General features: G+C 39.7%; 1 protein-coding gene across 7 annotated transcripts in view; it reads left to right on the forward strand.

Annotated features, from left to right (window-relative positions):
* ZWILCH (zwilch kinetochore protein) overlaps positions 1 to 19,482 on the forward strand; it is a 42,250-nt gene that overhangs the window by 18,833 nt on the left and 3,935 nt on the right. For 5 of the 7 annotated variants that reach the window (XM_070468676.1, XM_020876828.2, XM_020876825.2 and 2 more), the window contains 9 exons: positions 3,143 to 3,236; positions 3,789 to 3,838; positions 4,373 to 4,478; positions 5,013 to 5,092; positions 8,067 to 8,223; positions 8,728 to 8,756; positions 11,717 to 11,853; positions 12,757 to 12,852; positions 17,410 to 17,531. In XM_070468676.1, the coding sequence (XP_070324777.1) occupies positions 3,143 to 3,236; positions 3,789 to 3,838; positions 4,373 to 4,478; positions 5,013 to 5,092; positions 8,067 to 8,223; positions 8,728 to 8,756; positions 11,717 to 11,853; positions 12,757 to 12,852; positions 17,410 to 17,531 (871 nt within the window). The remainder of the gene's footprint in view (positions 1 to 3,142; positions 3,237 to 3,788; positions 3,839 to 4,372; positions 4,479 to 5,012; positions 5,093 to 8,066; positions 8,224 to 8,727; positions 8,757 to 11,716; positions 11,854 to 12,756; positions 12,853 to 17,409; positions 17,532 to 19,482) is intronic. The other 2 variants (XM_020876826.2, XM_020876829.2) reach the window with 2 other exon arrangements.

Here is a 19,482-nt window from a genome sequence, read left to right on the forward strand (position 1 = left end):
TATTTTCATCACCCCAAAAAGAAGTCCCATACTCATGAACAGAAACCTGCCAGCCATTAATTTACCTTCTGTAGTACTTCTTTCCTTTTTATTACTGAGTAACACCAGTGTATAGGTATAGTATGTTTGTGTTTATCCATTCGTCAGTTGATGGGTATTTTAGTTGTTCTTTTTGGCTATTCATGAATAACGCTGCCATGAATAGTATATAAGTTTTTATGTGACATATAAACTCTTAGGTGGAGCTGCTGGGTCATATGGTAGCTCTTTAACTACCTTTTAACTTAACTTCTTGTGTTTAACTTTTTGAGGAACTGCCAAACTGAGTGGCTGCATCATTTTACACTCCCATAGCAGTGTATGAGGATTCCAGTTTCTCCATATCCTTGCCTCCATATGCTTGACACTATCTTTTTTATTGATGTTGCAGCCATCCTAGTGGGGATGAAGATCTCATTATGGTGTTTTCTTGTGTTTTGGCTGCATTGTGAGGCATTTAGGAGCTTAGTTCCCTGACCAAGGGTCAAACGCACACCCTTTGCAGTGGAAGTGCAGTCTTAACCACTGGACCGCCTGGGAAGTCCCACATTATAGTTTTGATTTGCATTTCTCTGATGGCTAATGACATTCAACATATTTTCATGTTCTTATTGGCTCCTACTTATTTCTTTAGCTTGATCTCACATCCTACTCTGCTGCATTGAGCTCCCTGCTTATGGTAGCTCCAATCCCATCACGCCATCACTTTCTGGCATATGTGTGTGTGTCTTGATCTGCCCGGTGTGCCCTTTTCCCACCTCTCTGCTGGGTTATCTGTGACATCTTCACCTGAGACGATTTACCAATTCCCCAGAATAGGCTGTGCTGCCATAGAACTTCACACACACCGCTTGTCAGAGGGTTTATCAAACAGTAATTTCTTTGCTCCTCTGACTTCCCTACTGGACTTCAGTGCCAGGTGCCTCACAGTGCCTTCAACTTCTACCACAGTGCCAGGCATTTTCCTACTTTGACCTCCTCTCATTGTTTCCCTGTTTGTGAAAAACTTGATACCTTTTCTACCTTTCTCATCTTCTTCCTTGAGAGCTCCTCTTTCAGGACCCTTCCAGTGGCCTTCTGTCATACTTCTAACCTCCTATCTCTGCCCTCCCCTCCCCACCTCAGCAGAGGGCTTATCCATTTAGTGATTTGATGAATGCCTTTATAAGGGAACTCCAGACTCCTGTCTTTAAGCTGCTGCCACTTCCGATCTTTCCCACTTTAATCAGTTCAGTTCCCACTCGAGTAGAGGGTTCTTCCCTCCAATTCAGTTTGTCCAAAATGAAACTTGAATCAAATCTCCAGACTGGATCCCCTTAATAAGCCCCTGATTTCTGTCTGCAGTTGTTCACAGTCTAGAAACCTTATCTGTTACTTCAGTAAGGTCTAGTCACTGCTGCAGCTAGAAGCTGCCATTCTACTGTGTGCCCAGTATGTGGTGCTAGATGGTTCTGTTATGTTGCCTGAGGTGTCTGCAACTGGTGAATGGAAGAGCTGGTTTAAAACTCATTCAAATATATGTCTATCTGACTTGAAAGTCCAAGCTGTGTTATTAATGTAATCTCCCTTAGAAATTCACAGACTCTTCGATGTGCACGTCACCATTGTTTCTCCAAGTTCAATCCCCTGTATTTTTATAAATAGGTAGGATTTTTTTTTTCTTCTATTCCTCATATATTTCTGCCTATCTGTCTGTCTCTTTCTCTGGAGTATGCTTTTTTTTTTCCCCTTTGAGGTTTCTTTCACTGTTCCCATCTTAGATAAAGCCCTTCTGGACCACTCTAATGATCTCACTGTTTCTCCACAGGGACACACACTCTTGGCATCTTGGGCAGAATCCTGCTTTGTGGTTTAGGACCATTCTACACATTGGAAGATATGTAGCCTCCTTGCATGCATGCCAGGTTGCTTCAGTTGTGTCTGACTCTTTGCGACCCTATGGAACATAGCCCGCCAGGCTCCTCTGTCCACAGGATTCCCTGGGCAAGAATACAGGAGTGGGTTGCCATGCCATCCTCTAGGATATCTTCCCAACCCAGGAATCAAACAGGAGTCTCCTTTGTCTCCTGTTTCAGCAGGCGGGTTCTTAACCACTAGCACCACCTGTAGCATCCTTGGCCCCTACCAAACTAAATTCCCACAGTCATTGTGACACCAGAATTTATCTTCACATTTTTCCAAAGACTCCCTGGAGGTGGAGGATGATCTTACTTCTATTGAGAAACATCATACTTCTTTTTTTCCTTAGACTCTATTCTGAGTATTTGTGGTGGGGGAATTCTCAGCTGCTTGATCATGTCATTTTCCTGCCAGAAAATCAACAGTGGCTGTTGTCTTCCAAATGAAATATTCTTTAAGATCATTCTTCCTGTTTATCCCTACTCCTAGTCATCTTATTTCCTGCTATTGCCTGGTTGTTTACTCCACCCTGGTAGAAACATCTCACCCTCTTCATCTTAGCCCTGCTCTTTGCCTGGGATGGTTCCCCCACATGAGTCAAGCCAGTGTTTCCCATCATTCCTCTGGCTATTCCAGCCTATCTTGACCTCGACCTCTTGCCTTACTTCAGTTTAGATACTCTACATATAGGCATACATATTCATGTTATTTTTATGTAAACTTCCATTTAGTCTCTGTAGCACACATAATTAAAGTTCAGAATACCATCTTTAGCATCAGACTGCTGGATATATGTCCTGGCATTGTCAGTTACGAACTCTGTGACCTTAAGCAAGTTGATTAACCTCTTTTGATCTCAATAAAATGTGAGCGATAGTAGTATCTGCCTCACTGGATTTTTGTGAGGATTAAATAACATACTGCATATGAAATATTTAACATCGTTCCTGGCGTCGCATTAAACATTCAAGAAAAATAGGTATTAGGAATGCCTTGGAGGTCCAGTGGTTAGAACTCCATGCTCTTACTGCTGAGGGCCTGGGTTTGATTCTTGGTGTGAGAACTAAAATCCCTCAAAGTGGGTGGTGCAGCCAAGGAAAAAGATGCTAATATTATTACTATTGATAAATACATCTTACTGATAAATTTTTATTTTGCTAATAAGTTTTGAGGGCTTTTTTGTTTGTTTTTAAATCTCTCACAGGTTTTGGCTGATGGTTTGAGGACTGGTGTAACTGAATGGCCAGAGTCTCTGGAAGCAAAGTCTGCTGTTGAACTTGTGCAGGAATTTCTGAATGGTGTTTGTTTTCCTGACTCACTCTTGGCTTTTGTTTATTTTTCCTAATTAGGAATTTATGCTTGCTATATTTAAATGTAAATTGTTTTTACATTTAGGCTTACATTTTACATTTTAGGCTTAGTATTTTTTTTGGTAGATATATCTAAAGCTGTAGGCCTGTCATAGTGAGAGGGACAGCTTTCATTCTGAAAATTGCTAATGATAAAAATCTCAGTGAATTCAAGAATTAATAATACGTATTTAACTTACATTTTATATACTGCAATCATATTTGAGATTGTGGAAGAAAAGGGATGGAACAGTAACCTTAGAGCACCTACCATGTGTTTGACATTGTGTGTCAGGGGCTTTCACTGTATCTCAGTCCATCCTCATATCCCTACCTAGTGGGTATCTATTCATCCTCCATTGGAGAGTTAAATAATTGCCAAAATACCTGGTTATTGTTCTGCTCTCCTCATTTGCCATTTGAAAACAGGATTAGAATGGAAATAATTTGGAAAGAAGGAGAATAAAATCCAGAGTTTAATAAGATTTTGCTACTCTCTAGAGTTAAATAACCTGAATGAATTTGGTGATTCTACAAAAAAAGACACCGAGGTAAGTGATTGTTATCAGAAAAGTACACTGAAAGAGCTTGTAAAATTGGGTTGTACTGTTGTCTTTCACATCATAGAATCTCAAATGGGTAGCATTTTGAGGGTAGTTTTTTGCTGGTCTTTGATGTCAGCACTAGTGATTACTTTCCTTAAAGACTGATGGATATATTTAAAGAGGACTAGATTACTATGCCGTAGGTGGTATTATTAAATTGTGCTAAACCTGTTGTCATTTGACAAGTAGGAAAATGGAGACCAAGGTAATTAAATATTTTTCCAGGGGAGGAAAGTCAAATGCTTCCTTTTAGGCATCAGAGTTTGAAAGCAATTTTAGGGGATCTGTTTTTCACTGTCTATTTACTTGTATCTCCTCATTAGTGGATGAAGTTGTAAAAGATGCATTCATGCCTCTTTTTATATGTGTTCATGATCCCACCTTTTCTCAGAGTAGCATTTGAAAGTTTACTGGTCTTAAACTATTGTGCTTTTTAAAAAATAAACTGAGTATATTTTTTGGCACTCACTTCTTTTCCAGATAGTGAAGAATGACGCTGCTGCAGTTGATGGGTCTATTGAGTGTCTTCTTACAGTGCGGGGTGATCTCGATTTTGCTGAGCAGCTGTGGTGCAAAATGAGCAGTAGTAGGTGTCCCTCAGCATCGTGAAATAAAATTTTTCCTGTTACTTTTTAGGTTTACTTTTAAGTCTTTTGAAAATAATAATGTGTATTGCTAGCCTTGTATGGACATCTGGTTTCTGTTTTATCAAACTCAGTTCTAATAATGCATTGGCATATTTTGCTTGAGAATTGTACTAAGACCAGGCAATTCATAGAATCTGTTCTTTTCTCCTGCCTGAAGATTTAGGTGGGTTCTATGTTGTATTTCTATTACCTAAAACATATCTTAGTGAAATTATAATTATTAGGAAAAGATATTCCATAATATTTGACTGAACATATTATTTTATGGCAATGAGTTTAATTTCTTTCTTTAAAAATGCTCCCTTTGGAGGCGGGGAGTGGGGGTGGGTGGCTTTAATTTCTCTCCCTTTTCACCATCCATAAAGTTCAGATTACTTGTCTTCCCTCTTCATTTGCGTATCCTTAAAACGAATGACATGTTTGATCTGCAGAAATAACCATGAGAATAATGTTAGATTGACTTGCTTTCCGAGGTGTGATTTCTTATCAAGACTTGGTGAAGTGTTTCACGTTGGTCATCCAGAGTCTACAGCACGGTGATATACAGCCATGGGTAGGTTTAGTAGTGTGTGTGCGCGCTCCTTTTCTCAGCAGCAGAGCAGACTGATGAAGGGCACAAGCTCTGGAGCAGACTGCCTGAGTTTGAATTCTAGTTTTGCAACTTTCTACCTGTATAAATTTGGCCAAGGTCCTTAATTCATGTGAAGCACTTAGGACCTAGTTCATAGTTAAGGGCACAGCATTTGTAAGCTACCTGTTTTGTCATTACTGTTGCTGTGAACAGTCCTTCTCATATACTACTGATGAGAAGTACAGATTGGAACACTCTAAAGCAAAGACTGCAGCCATAAAATTAAAAGACGCTTACTCCTTGGAAGGAAAGTTGTGACCAACCTAGATAGCATATTAAAAAGCAGAGACATTACTTTGCAGCAAAGGCCTGTCTAGTCAAGGCTATGGTTTTTCCAGTGGTCATGTATGGATGTGAAAGTTGGACTGTGAAGAAAGCTGAGCGCTGAAAAATTGATGCTTTTGAACTGTGGTGTTGGAGAAGACTCTTGAGAGTCCCTTGGACTGCAAGCAGATCCAACCAGTCCATCCTGAAGGAGATCAGTCCTGGGTGTTCATTGGAAGGACTGATGCTGAAGCTGAAACTCCAATAATTTGGCCACCTCATGCGAAGAGTTGACTCATTGGAAAAGACCCTGATGCCAGGAGGGATTGGGGGCAGGAAGAGGAGGGGACGACAGAGGGTGAGATGGCTGGATGGCATCACCGACTCGATGGGCATGAGTTTGAGTCAACTCTGGGAGTTGGTGATGGACAGGGAGGCCTGGCATGCTGAAATTCATGGGATCGCAAAGAGTCGGACACGACTGAGCAACTGAACTGAACTGAACTGAACTGAAAGCAATTACGATAATGTACTGAGATCCTCAAAATGAATCCATCCTAAGGCCATATGCAGAACTATGTGTCAAGAATTTATGTATTGGGGGCTTTCCTGGTTTCAGAAGATCCCACATGCAGTGGAGCCAACTAAGCCTGCAAGCTGCAACTGCTGAAGCCCATGAGCCCAGAGCCTGTACTGTGCAACAAGAGAAGCCACTGCAGTGGCACCACGATGAAGAGCAGCTAGAGAGAGCCCATGTGCACCAATGAAGACTCACCATGGCCAAAATAAATAAACCTTTTTTAAAAAAGATTTTATCAGGATGGTCATTACAGGCTCATTTACAGTAGCAAAAATTGTAAATGACCTGACTATTAATGGATGCCTAAGTAAATCATGCAGACAACACCACCCTTATGGCAGAAAGTGAAGAGGAACTATAAGAGCCTCTTGATGAAAGTGAAGGAGGAGAGTGAAAAAGTTGGCTTAAAAGCTCAACATTCAGAAAACTAAGATCATGGCATCTGGTCCCATCACTTCATGGCAAATAGATGGGGAAACAGTGGAAACAGTGTCAGACTTTATTTTTGGGGGCTTCAAAATCACTGCAGTTGGTGATTGCAGCCATGAAATTAAAAGACACTTACTCCTTGGAAGGAAAGTTATGACCAACCTAGATAGCATATTTAAAAGCAGAGACATTACTTTGCCAACAAAGGTCCGTCTAGTCAAGGCTATGGTTTTTCCAGTGGTCCTGTATGAATGTGAGAGTTGGGCGGTGAAGAAAGCTGAGCGCCGAAGGATTGATGCTTTTGAACTGTGGTGTTGGAGAAGACTCTTGAGGGTCCCTTGGACTGCAAGCAGATCCAACCAGTCCATCCTGAAGGAGATCAGTCCTGGGTGTTCATTGGAAGGACTGATGCTGAAGCTGAAACTCCAATAATTTGGCCACCTCATGCGAAGAGTTGACTCATTGGAAAAGACCCTAATGCTGGGAAGGATTGGGGGCAGGAGAAGAGGACGACAGAGGGTGAGATGGCTGGATGGCATCACCGACTCGATGGACATGGGTTTGGGTAGACTCTGGGAGTTGGTGATGGACAGAGAGGCCTGGCGTGCTACAATTCATGGGGTCGCAAAGAATCGGACACGACTGAGTTGACTGAACTGAACTGAAGTAAATCATGAAACAGCTACATAATGGAACATGTTAATAGTTGCTACAGATGATGTGCAGAAATGCTTACAGTGGTGTGTGGAGAAATGCTTACAATGTTCAGTAAAAAGACATTACAGACTATTGTATGAAAGATAGAAATTTTGGAGAGAAAAACCTGTGAGCAAATACACTAAAATAGGCCAGTCCCTTCTGGTGGTGGGGTTACAAATGTTTCTCCAACTGCATTATACATTTCTGTATTTTATGGGTTTTTCCATAATGGATTTGTAGTTTTATAATGAAGAAAAAATCTAAGTTAAAAACTAGAAACAAAATGATTCTTTGTTTAGCAGGAATTATTTTAAATAATGCAACTGCCAATTCATAACAAGATAGAAACTTTCCTAGGTGTGAACAGAGATACACTCTAGAGCAGAAGCTTGCAAACCCTCTCTCTATTTGATCATTCTGTGCATTTTAGTCTTGCCCATTGAATTTTTCTTAAGAGTTTCTGTGTGAGATATTTACAAGTATATCCTACCATGTGCAACAAGTGCAAAGTGAAAGTAGTATTAAAAAAGAAAGATGCAAAGGATTGTGTTGGAAATTAAGAGTTAAGAGAAGGACAGTAAATAAGAAAATGTCAAATGTCAAATATTTTAGGTATGTTTAAATTTAATTGTTTAGCATTTGGAACACATGTTAGATCTAGTAAGTTCATAGCTATTTTTATTCTCCAAATGATTGAGTTAGTCTGTTGGCTATTATAGACAATAAGGAGGTTTTTGGAATGGCATTTTAGAAACTGATAGGTTTGTAACTTAGAGGCTTTCATTCAAATAATTTATAATGTCAGGAGATGAAATATGTAAGTTTATAATTTTTTAGTTTTTAGTTAATGCAGTTTGCTTCTCTTTCACTTACTGAACTTTTTATATTTTTAATCGTGGCTTTATAAACTTTCCCAACTTCTAGCTTCATAGTGGGAGTCGCAGCTTACTGAGTAAGCTCATTCATCAGTCTTACCATGGAGCCATGGACACGGTTTCTCTCAGTGGGACTGTTCCGGTTCAGATGCTTTTGGAAATTGGCTTGGATAAACTGAAGAAAGATTATATCTGTTTTTTCATAGGTAAGTCCCTTTCCCAACTCAAAAAATTAAAAGCAACATCATAGTTGTCAGCCATAGGTATGCTCAGATTTTATCTCTGTACTTGTCCCTGATTATTTGTAGTCCTGGCTTTGTCTCTGGTTCACTATGAGACAGGCACTTTCATTTTCGGAGCTGTATTTTTTGGTTTGATAAAGATATTACATTAAAGATAGCTACAGGTTTTGTCTTTATTTCAAATGTTTTGAGATTCTTCAGGGTTAAGGTAGTAAATAAAACCCTTTATTAAAATGACATGCTGTTTTAATACTCATCACCTTGTTTCTATTGGGGCAAACTGTGATCATTTTTAGAATAAGTATTAATTTATATTTCTGGTGTAATGTACAAGAAAATTTGGCATTTTATGAGAAACTGTTAGCTTGAGCATTTCTTATGAACTAAGAAATGTTTTTCTTAGCTTGTTTGATTTGTAGTAGATAAAACCTAAAGCTTATTGGCATCTCTTCATTTTTTTCTTGATAGGTCAGGAACTTGCATCTTTGAATCATTTGGTGAGTTTTTATTTTCAAGTTGATTTTTCTTTTATTTGGTCATTCTGCCGTACAGTTACTAAGTGCCTGTTCCGTACCAGCTTATGTCCTAGGAAACAGATAAATTAAGACAGGTAGTTAATTACACTGTCTAGTAAAACAAACAAAAAAGTAGCCCATTTAATGTCACTTCTCATTCTCTGTAAACGTATGACACTGACATGAGGTTATATCCTGCTTAAGCCAGTCAGTGTACTTCCACAATTCTTCATTTATCTAAAATGGTTAGAGAATGCCTTTCTGTGTTTGATAAGCCCTACAAAGGAATATTTGCTTTATATTCCTTTGACCCATTTCTTTATTTCTTTCTTTCTTTTTAGTTTTGTATTTATTTGGTTGGGCCTGGTCTTGGTTGCAGCATGTGGGCTCTAGTTCACTGAGCAGGGATCAAACCCAGGCCCCCTGCATTGGAAGTGTGGAGTCCGAGCCCCTGGGCCACCAGAGAAGTATCTTGACCCGTGTCTTTGACACATAAAGGATTGCTTTCCAAGGAATTTGCTGTGCTTTTTAGCATACTGATTCAAAAACTATTTCTGGGTTTCAGGGTCATGATTATGAGCTTTTGTATTTCCTTGATATCTTGAATTAGAAAGTTAAGGAGATCAAAGAGCATCCCTAATGACCTTTGACATTTGTTGGAAGATTCTTTTAGAAAATAGATCTTCAAATGACATCTGGTCTCATGAAAATGCAAGATAGGATAACTCCAGCTTCATCTATTATGTAATGTAACACTCAACTGGATTCTATTGAGGTTAATTTTGATATTCCAAGTTTAAACATTTTATTAAAGATATACATTTTTAGTGGAAACTTTTTATACATTTTTTTAAGCTTAGAAAAGTAATAACTTTTTGAAAATAAAAATATATTTTTATACCCTTAATCTCATCACTGAAATGTGAGTACCCTTATTTTTATGAATTCCCCTAACGTCATTCAATATGGCCTGTTTTTTCAAATATGGTTTGACTTCAGACTTTTGACACAATAGTTCTTAGACTTTGAGAATCTCCTAGAAGACTTGATAAAATGCTGATTCCTAGACCCCTGACTCGGTAGGTCGAGGACTCTGGAATATGTGGGGTTTTTTGGGGGAGGGGGGGTGGGCGCTGTACCACATGGCTTGTGGCTCATTTCTTTGACAGGAATTGAACCCTGACCATGGCAGTGAAAGCCCAGAATCATAACCACTAGGCCACCAGGGAACTCCCTGGAATATATATATATATATATTTTTAAACAAACCGTCTCCATCTCCAGATGATTCTGATGCCAGTGGTTTGCAGCAATATTAGTTTTCTATTGCTGCCATAACAAATTATCCCCACACACTTAGTGTCTTAAAGCAACACACACAAATGCATTACTTTATAGTTCTATAGTTCAGAAGTCCAGTCTGGGTCTCACTAGGCTAAAATCAGGGAGTTGGCAGGCTGCGTTCCTGTCTGGAGTCTGCCTATAGGGGAAGATCCATTTCCTGCTCATATGAGTTATTATTAATAGCAGAATTCAATTCCTTGTGATTATAGACCTGAGGCTGTACTGCCTCCAAGTATTCAGGAACTTCAGGCTTTATCACCTCTGTGCGGGGTCTTGGGGACAGGCAGAGGTAGACCGGCCTGGGTTGTAGCATGAGCAGAGAGAATCAAACCAGAAGGACAGTCTGGATCTGTTCTTTGTTTAAAAAAAAAAAAGACCTATGTGGTCCACTTCCAGAGTGGTCAGGGGAACACGGGGAATGTGGGTGGCAGCTGCAAGGAATGTCGTAATTTGTAGCCAGTGGTGAGTGGGACTGTTTTGGGTCCTCCCTTCCTGGGACCATGACTGTTTTCCTACTTGTGTTGTTTTCACATTTTGGAATAACCTGGGTCAGCATTTTAGCTGGGTCCTCTGCTCAGGTTTCACAAGGCTAAAATCAAGGTATCATCTGGAGACTTGTTTAGGGAAAGATCCACTTTCAAATTCCCTCGCATTGTTGACAGAATTCATTGACTTGTGACCTTTGATGAAGGTTCCCATTTTCCTGCTAGCTGTTGGCCCAGGACCATCTCCATGTCCTCAAGGTGACTTGGGGGTTCTTCCATATGGCCCTCTCTGCAATGTGACAGTTTGTTTCTGCAAAGCCAGCAGGAGAGCATCTCTGGTGCTTAGAGCTCACTGATCAGCTCACAAGTAATGACCAGGAGATCATCTCCCTTTTGGTTAATTCAAAATTAATCTGTAACCTAGTCATGGGAGTAATAGCCTACCATATTAACATATCTTGGCCTCACTTGAGGAGAAGGGGTTATATAAGATGTATATTCCAGGGAGTGAGAATCTTAGAATTGTAGAATTCCACTTACCAGGGATCATTTCCTTAGGATTGATTCTCAGAAATAGGTCTGAGCATTTTATGAAGCTTGACATAACCTTGCCAACTTTCTTTTCCAAAAGGTCATACCAATTTACCAGTAATATATGTTAGTAGAAGCTTACCAATGCACTTGCTTTATTTCTTGGTACTTCAGGTTTACTATCTATTTTTAGAGGTGAATATGCCCATCAACCTGGCAAGCTTACTGAAGTTAAGAATTATCTTGTGGGTTTGCCGTTCTTTCCATCTGGAGAGTTTGGTGGGTGGTACTAGCTACCTACTTGGACCTCCTCAGTGAAGCAGTTCTGTGATTTGCCTTTACCAGGGAATATGCATAATGGTTTGCTTAGAACATTCTCAGTGAAGACTTATTTAAGAGTTTAGTTTAAGGAATAGCATTGAGAGGAGGAAGGCTACCTAGTGGCCTCTTCTCCCTAACCCCAAGCCTGCACCTGTTAATCAAACATCCCCACTCAGGTGTAGTAGGCATAGTTAATTCTTTCCAGAGATGCTGCTTGTTCTTTAACTCTTTATTTCTCGTGTCCATTTTTTTTAATTCCAGGAATATTTCATTTCTCCATCAGTAGGTACACAGGAACAGGTTCATCGTGTTCAAAAACTCCACCATATTCTTGAAATAGTAGTCAGTTGCATGCTTTTCATTAAACCTCAACATGAACTCCTCTTTTCTTTAACACAGTAAGTATTTCTGTTGTTTACTTCATAAAAATGTACTCTCTTCTGAAATAGTTGAAGCCAAAATAAGTGCCCTTTTTATTGTCAGTTAGGATAGAATCTGTGCACCTTGTCTTCATAGTAACAGAAAGGTTCTAAGTCACTGCCATGAGAAGGAAAGACTTTGGATTCAGGAGGAACTGAGCTGGACACTTGGATCTGGCACTTCCTTTCTAAGGAAGTTTCCTTTCACTGCATCTTGTTTTTCATCTATAAAAACACTGTAATATATATGAAGTACTTGACACTTAGGTGCTTAATAAATACTAGTTCCTTCTCTTTTCTTCATATCCCTATAAATTTGAGTCAAGATAATCATTGCCAACCATCTATATGGTGACTGAATCAAATCAGATTTTATGAGACCTGTGTCAATAGTGTTGCTGAAATTTTAGAGGGTCTGTCAGTTTGGCTAAAAATAGTTTGGAATAATCTTTACACATGGATACTGGATGTCTTATTTGTATTTTTTGAGGCTTCAAACTGGAAATAAGTGTACCATTGAGTGGAAGAACTAGGTTTCTTTTTCCCTGTGAAAGAAAATGTACCATTGCCTTTTCCAGAATTAGAATTTGCCTTCCTTGTAAAGGGAAAAGTTTGAAATTGTTACTAGGTTTTTTTGTTTGTTTTGGGGGTGTTTCTTCCCATTAAAGATAAGTAGTATGGGTGAGTTAACTCTTTGATTCCCCATACCGGGAAAGCATTGGAGGCTGTAGCTTTGTCTCTTTTTTGCCTTTCTGTCTTGGTCTTTCCAATAACTTTCTCCCCACTTACACCTTTACTTGAGCTCGACTAAAATGTATTTTATATTTATGAGCAGTATGCCCACTGTTTATTTTTTAAAAGTGAATTTTTTTTTCTCTTTAGATCCTGCATAAAATATTATGAACAAAATCCTCTTGATGAGCAGCACATTTTTCAGCTGCCAGTCAGACCAACTGCTGTTAAAGACTTATATCAAAAGTAAGCAATTAAAAGTAACCATTAAATCATACTTCACCAGCCATGATTCCAGTTTCAGTATCTGTTCCATGGCACCTCATGACCCAGGCCTGCTTCTTCTCTGAGACCAGAATCATCTGATTCCCATTCTCTGAACATAGTCTGATAGAGTCCTCCCTCTCCCTTCTCCCGGGCCCTTGATCCGCTGTCTGTAGACTGTTGGTCCACTATGTCTATGTTCATTTGTCTTTGAATTTGTAATTTCTTCACAGAATAGGGCAGAAACTTTAGCCAGAAAGGAAGTGACAGATTGGGAAGAAAGTGATCAGGTGATGACAAGCTTTAGAAAAGGTAGAGGAACCAGAGATCAAATTGCCAACATCCATTGGATCATCGAAAAAGCAAGAGAGTTCCAGAAAAACACCTACATCTGCTTTATTGACTACATCAAAGTCATTGACTATGTGGATCACAGCAAACTGGGAAATTCTGAAAGAAATGGGAATACAAGACAAGCTGACCTGCCTCTTGAGAAATCTGTATGCAGGTCAAGAAGCAACAGTTAGAAGTGGACATGAAACAACAGACTGGTTCCAAATAGGAAAAGGAGTACATCAAGGCTGTATATTGTCACCCTGCTTATTTAACTTATATGCAGGGTACATCATGAGAAATGCCAGGCTGAGATTGCCGGGAGAAATATTAATAACCTCACATATGCGGATGACACCACCCTTATGTCAGAAAGTGAAGAACTAAAGAGCCTTTTGATGAAAGTGAAAGAGGAGAGTGAAAAAGTTGGCTCAAAACTCAACATTCAGAAAACTAAGATCATGGCATCCACTCCCATCACTTTCATGGCAAATAGATGGGGAAACAGTGGAAATAGAGATTTTTGGGGTGGGGGCTCCAAAATCACTATAGTTGGTGACTACAGCCATGAAATTAAAAGACACTTGCTCCTTGGAAGAAAAGCTATGACCAACCTAGACAGCATATTAAATAGCAGAGACATTACTTTGCCAACAAAGGTCCATCTAGTCAAAGCTATGGTTTTTCCAGTAGTCATGTATGGATATGAGAGTTGGACTATAAAGAAAGCTGAGCACCGAAGAATTGATGCTTTTGAACTATGGTGTTGGAGAAGACTCTTGAGAGTCTCTTGGACTGCAAGGAGATCCAACCAGTCCATTGTAAAGGAAATGGGTCCTGCATATTCATTGCAAGGACTGATGCTGAAGCTGAAACTCCAATACTTTGGCCACTTGATGTGAAAAACTGATTCATTGGAAAAGACCCTAATGCTGAGAAAGATTGAAGGCGGGAGAAGGGGATGATAGAGGATGAGATGGTTGGATGGCATCTCTGACTTGATGGACATGAGTTTGAGTAAACTCCAGGAGTTGGTGATGGACAGGGAAGCCTGGCATGCTGCAGTCCATGGGGTCACAGAGAGTCGGACACAACTGAGCGACTGAACTGCACTGATGACAAGTCAAAGGCGTGGCTGTGGGAGCGAGGGAAGGACTTGGTGTTGGGGATTTTGGAGGGATGGAACTGAGGCTAAGACTGGCCATCCATGCAGACACTGAGGTTGCCTCAAATCATGGTCTTCCTGACTCTTCTCGCAGCGTACAGTAGACCTGAAATTTCTTTCATACTAAAACTGCTCTCTTTATACCCTTCCTCTGTATAGTTCCCTCTTAGCCAAACCTCATCTCTTCCCTGAAATTGTTAATCAGAAGTTGCCAGTGGCCTTCTAATTGGCAAATCCAGACAATACTTTCCAGGAGAAGAGTGTTTTTGTCCCCTTAGGTAACTAGCTGGCCCACCAGTTCTTTCTCCTTCCATAAGCATTTGTAATGCTCTGTGGCATTTGACACTACTGCTTTCTTGAACCATCCCCTTCCTTTGTTTTCTTGACATCACATTCTGTCTTAATTTTTTCTATTTCTTTATTTTTGGTTGCCCTGGGTCCTTGTTACTATGGTTGGACTTCCTCTGGTTGCAGTGAGCGGGGGCTACTCTTTGTTGTGGTACGCAGGCTTCTCATTGCTGTGGCCACTCTCATTGCGGAGCACAGGCTCTAGGTCGCTCAGGCTTCAGTAGCTGTGGTGTGTGGGCTTAGCTGCCCGGCAGCATCTGTGTTAATTTTAACTTTACCTCTCTGGCCCACCTCCAAGACTGAGAATGATCCTCTTTTCAAATTCTTCCTTTGCTTTATTCATATGTGAGTATCCACCGGAACTCCACCCTCTGCCCTCTTTTCTTACTTTGTCTTCACTAGGTGATGGTGTTCACACTTCAATCTTCAGTTCCTCTGGGCTAATGACAAGTCATAACCTTTGTCTCCAACTTCTCCTGAGTTTCACCCCATGTCTCTAGGTATCTGTTAGACACGAATCCTCAACTTCATTGTCCTAGGTAGTTCAGACTCTAAATCCCAACTCTTCACTCCCCTTCCCAACACTTTTCCTCCTCCTGTATTTCCTCTCAAGTAGCCATCATTAATCTTCATCCAATGCTGAAAACAAACCTAGTTAAGTATCTTCCACTCATTGCTGTCACTTTCTCCCTCCTTGAAATGATTCCCAAGTCCTGACCTCCTTGGAAGCTCTTGAATGTGTTCCTTTCTCTACACCTTTGCATGTGTTGAATATTTCACATCTGCTCATTTCATCCCTGGACTAAGTACAGTAAAATCCTTTTTCCTAGCTGTTCTGTTTGACTCCATTAACTTCCTTCTCTGTATCACCACCAAAGTGATCTTCCTGAAATTCAGATCCCATAATGACTTCCTTCTGTTTAAATGGCTCCCTCACCTTTCATCAGTTCAGTCGCTCAGTCATGTCCGACTCTTTGCGACCCCATGAACCGCAGCACGCCAGGCCTCCCTGTCCATCACCAACTCCTGGAGTTTACCCAAACTCATGTCCATCGAGTTGGTGATGCCATCCAACCATCTTATCCTCTGTCATCCCCTTCCCTTCCTGCCCTCAATCTTTCCCAGCATCAGGGTCTTTTCAAATAAGTCAGTTCTTAGCATCAAGTGGCCAAAGTATTGGAGTTTCAGCGTCAGCATCAGTCCTTCCAATGAACACCCAGGACTGATCTCCTTTAGGATGGACTGGTTGGATCTCCTTGCAGTCCAAGGGACTCTCAAGTCTTCTCCAGTACCACAGTTCAAAAGCATCAATTCTTCGGTGCTCAGCTTTCTTTATAGTCCAACTCTCACATCCATACATGACCACTGGAAAAACCATAGCCTTGGCTAGACAGACCTTTGTTGGCAAATTAATGTCTCTGCTTTTTAATGTGCTGTCCAGGTTGGTCCTAGCTCTCCTTCCAAGGAGTGAGCGTCTCCTCAGTGTGGTCCGTGCCCCTCCTCTGCCTTTCTGGCCCCTGTGCCGCCACCCCTTCCATGTGTCGTGTCTCTCTGGGTCAGAGACCTGTGCTCCGGCATTCCCTCAGGTACCACACATCCTTAGCTGAGGGTGCTTCCACCCATGCCTGTTCTTCACCCTGGATCTTTCCTGTTTAACTAACTGCTCCTTCTAATTTCGTTATAAGCGCAGCTCAAAGGCCACCGTCTCTGAGGATTCTTCTTCAACTCTGCAGTCCCAATCTAAGTCAGATTACCTCTCGTTTATGGCCCCCTCTTGTATGTCATATTTCTCTATTACAACATTTTTCAAGACTGAATTGTTATTATTTATTTTTATTGAATATAGTTGATAAACTGTATTGTATTAGTTGCAGGTATATTAGCAGAGTGATTCAGTTATGCATATATATTTTTTCAGATTCTTTTTCATTATAGGTTATTACATGATATTGAATAGAGTTTCCTGTGCTATATATATAGTAAACCTTGCTGTTTATTTCTTTTATGTATAGTGGCCTATATTTCTTTTATGTATAGTATCTGTTAATTCTGTACTCCCAATTTATCCCTCCCACACCCCTTTCTCCTTTGGTAACCATACGTTTGTTTTCTATGTCTGTGTGTTTATTTCTGTTTGGTAAATAAGTTCACTTGTATTATTATTTAGATTCCACAGTTAAGTGATATCATACATTTGTCTTTGTCTGACTTAACTTCACTCAGTATGATAATCTGTAGGTCCATCCATAATGCTGCAGGTGGCATTTCATTCCTTTTTATGGCTGAGTAGCACTGTGTGTGTGTACGCGTGTGCACCACATCTTCATCCATTATCTGTTGATGGATATTTAGGTTGCTTGGCTATTGTAAGTAGTGCGGCTCTGGACATTGGGCTGCATGTATCCTTTCAAATTAGAGTTTTTGTCTTTTCTGGGTATATGCCCAGGAGTGGAATTGCTGGATCATCTGGTAACTATTTTTAGTATTTTTAAGGAACCTCCATACTGTTTTCAATAATGGCTGCACCAAATTGTTATCGTTTATATTCTTGTTTCTCTCCCTCCTTTGACTGTGCTTCTTAAAGGTGGAAATTGTGACCTCTCCACCTCTTCTTCCTCAGTGTTTATAAGGACTTCGACTATACCAAGAAGGAATTGGATTGTTTTTGCTTTGATATATTTTTCTTTCCTTAGTGAGAAGCCACAGAAATGGAGAGTGGAAATAAATAGTGGTCAAAAGAAGGTGAAAACAGTTTGGCAACTGAGTGACAGCCCACCTGTAGACCATCTGAATTTTCACAGACCTGGTAAAGATGGTTTGTAGTCTATTCATGTAAATTATTCCAATAGAAAATAAACTAAGTTTACTGATAGAGATTATTATTAGAGCCTTTGTGCCTAGTTTTAAATAATTTTCTTGAACTCTAGATATAAACCTATTTATTCTGAAAAAAAAAATCATGAAAGAGTGCTTTTCTCATTTTCCCGCTTAGAGGAAATTTTATTAAAAGAGGCCAAGCAGTAGGGACATAGGTGTGAAAATAGGTTATGAAATGGAAATGCCTTGAGAAAAAAAAAATGAAAATGCTAGCTCATACTTCACACTTGTGTGTACTGTCTAAAACAGTGATGATATTTCTGCCCTAATACCTTCTCTGTATCTGAAATAAGGGTTGAGATTTCTAGTATTGTATCCAAGATGGTGTGTGTCCGTGAAAGGATGTCTTTTTGTGCCTGGTATAATTAGCTGCCCCACTGAGTCTTCCTCCTTCAATAAGTACCTGTAAAACTGTTGTCTGTGTGCACATAGATTGTGTGAGGCTGTCATGTCTTATTTGTGTAAGTCTTAAATGGCTGATTCAAATATTGCAGAGATATCCAAAATGAAATCTGATAGTTTTACGACAGAATTCAAGAAGAATTTGAGAGGCTGGGAACACAAATAGTTCTGTTGTAGTGATTGATATGTTGCAAAATTATTTCCAGAAATTGTTTATTCTCCCCCCACCCACACCCAATATGTTTTGATTCAGATGTAATGGAAACTTCTCTTAAGTGAAATAGAAACATTTTGATTCACATGGCTGAACTGTAGAAGTCCTAAAGAAACTGATAATTCCTAAGAACCATCAGTTAAAATTGTGCTCTCTTTTCTAAGTGTGATATAAAAGCTGGAGCCTGTAACAGATTAAAAATGAACTGTATAAAAGTAAATTTTTGCCTGGCAAAAAATGCAGACAGACATTGCAAACAACAGACAAATGATAAACTAGCAAAAGAAATCTGCAGCTCCTGTTCATAAAAGGGGTGACATTCCCCAATATATAAAGAACTTTCAAATCAGTAAGAAGAAAAATGAGCAAGTAATATGAACTGTGGCAACCCACCCCAGTGTTCTTGCTTGGAAAATCCCGTGGAGGAGCCTGGCAGGTTAATAGTCCATGGGGTCTAAAGAGTTAGACTGGACTTAGCAACTAAAACCACCACCACTACCAAAAAGTAAATTCAAATCTAATCTTAAAAGGTGCTCAACCTCACATATAATAAGAGAAATGCCAATTTATATTATGTAGATACTTTCACCTGTCAGATTAGCACAGATCAACAGGTTTGGTGTCACCATGCTGGCCAGAATTTGGGGAAATCTTACACACTACTGGATGGAGTGTCAAGTTGTATGGCTTCTGTGGAGGGTGGTATCCACCAAAATAAAATTTTGGTGAATAAAAAGAATACCTTCTTTGGACTGCCAGTTCCATTGAAAGGAATTTATTCCACTTAAATAACCAGACATATGTGAAGAGGCCGAGAGACCAGATTACTAATTGTGGTATTGTTTACAGTAGCAAAAATATATACTCGGGGCATAGAAGAACCTCTGAAAAGAGACAATTAAACTAAACCCTGAGATGTGGAATGATGGGGACAGGGGTGGGTCCCAGCTTTGATCATTAGAATCATCTGGGGAGCCTTTAAAGCCCTAATACCCAAGTAAATCAATCATTGGATATCAGAAGTTCTCCAGGTGATTTCATTGTGCCACAAAGGTCAAAGATCATCATTTTAAACATTTTATCTACATTTGTTGTTTCAGGTTTTTTTTTTTTTTTTACTTAAAGGTGATTTATGATTTTACTTTATTTATGATTTTAAAAGTTTTAAGTGTGCATGAATAAATGTGATGAATTTTCCAAAAATGCCATTTTAAAATTTATTACATGAAGGTTAAACCTCTGTTATGAGATTAATACAAGATTAAACACCTTT

Source organism: Odocoileus virginianus, chromosome 6, assembly GCF_023699985.2.
Source record: "Odocoileus virginianus isolate 20LAN1187 ecotype Illinois chromosome 6, Ovbor_1.2, whole genome shotgun sequence".
Lineage (NCBI taxonomy): Eukaryota > Metazoa > Chordata > Mammalia > Artiodactyla > Cervidae > Odocoileus > Odocoileus virginianus.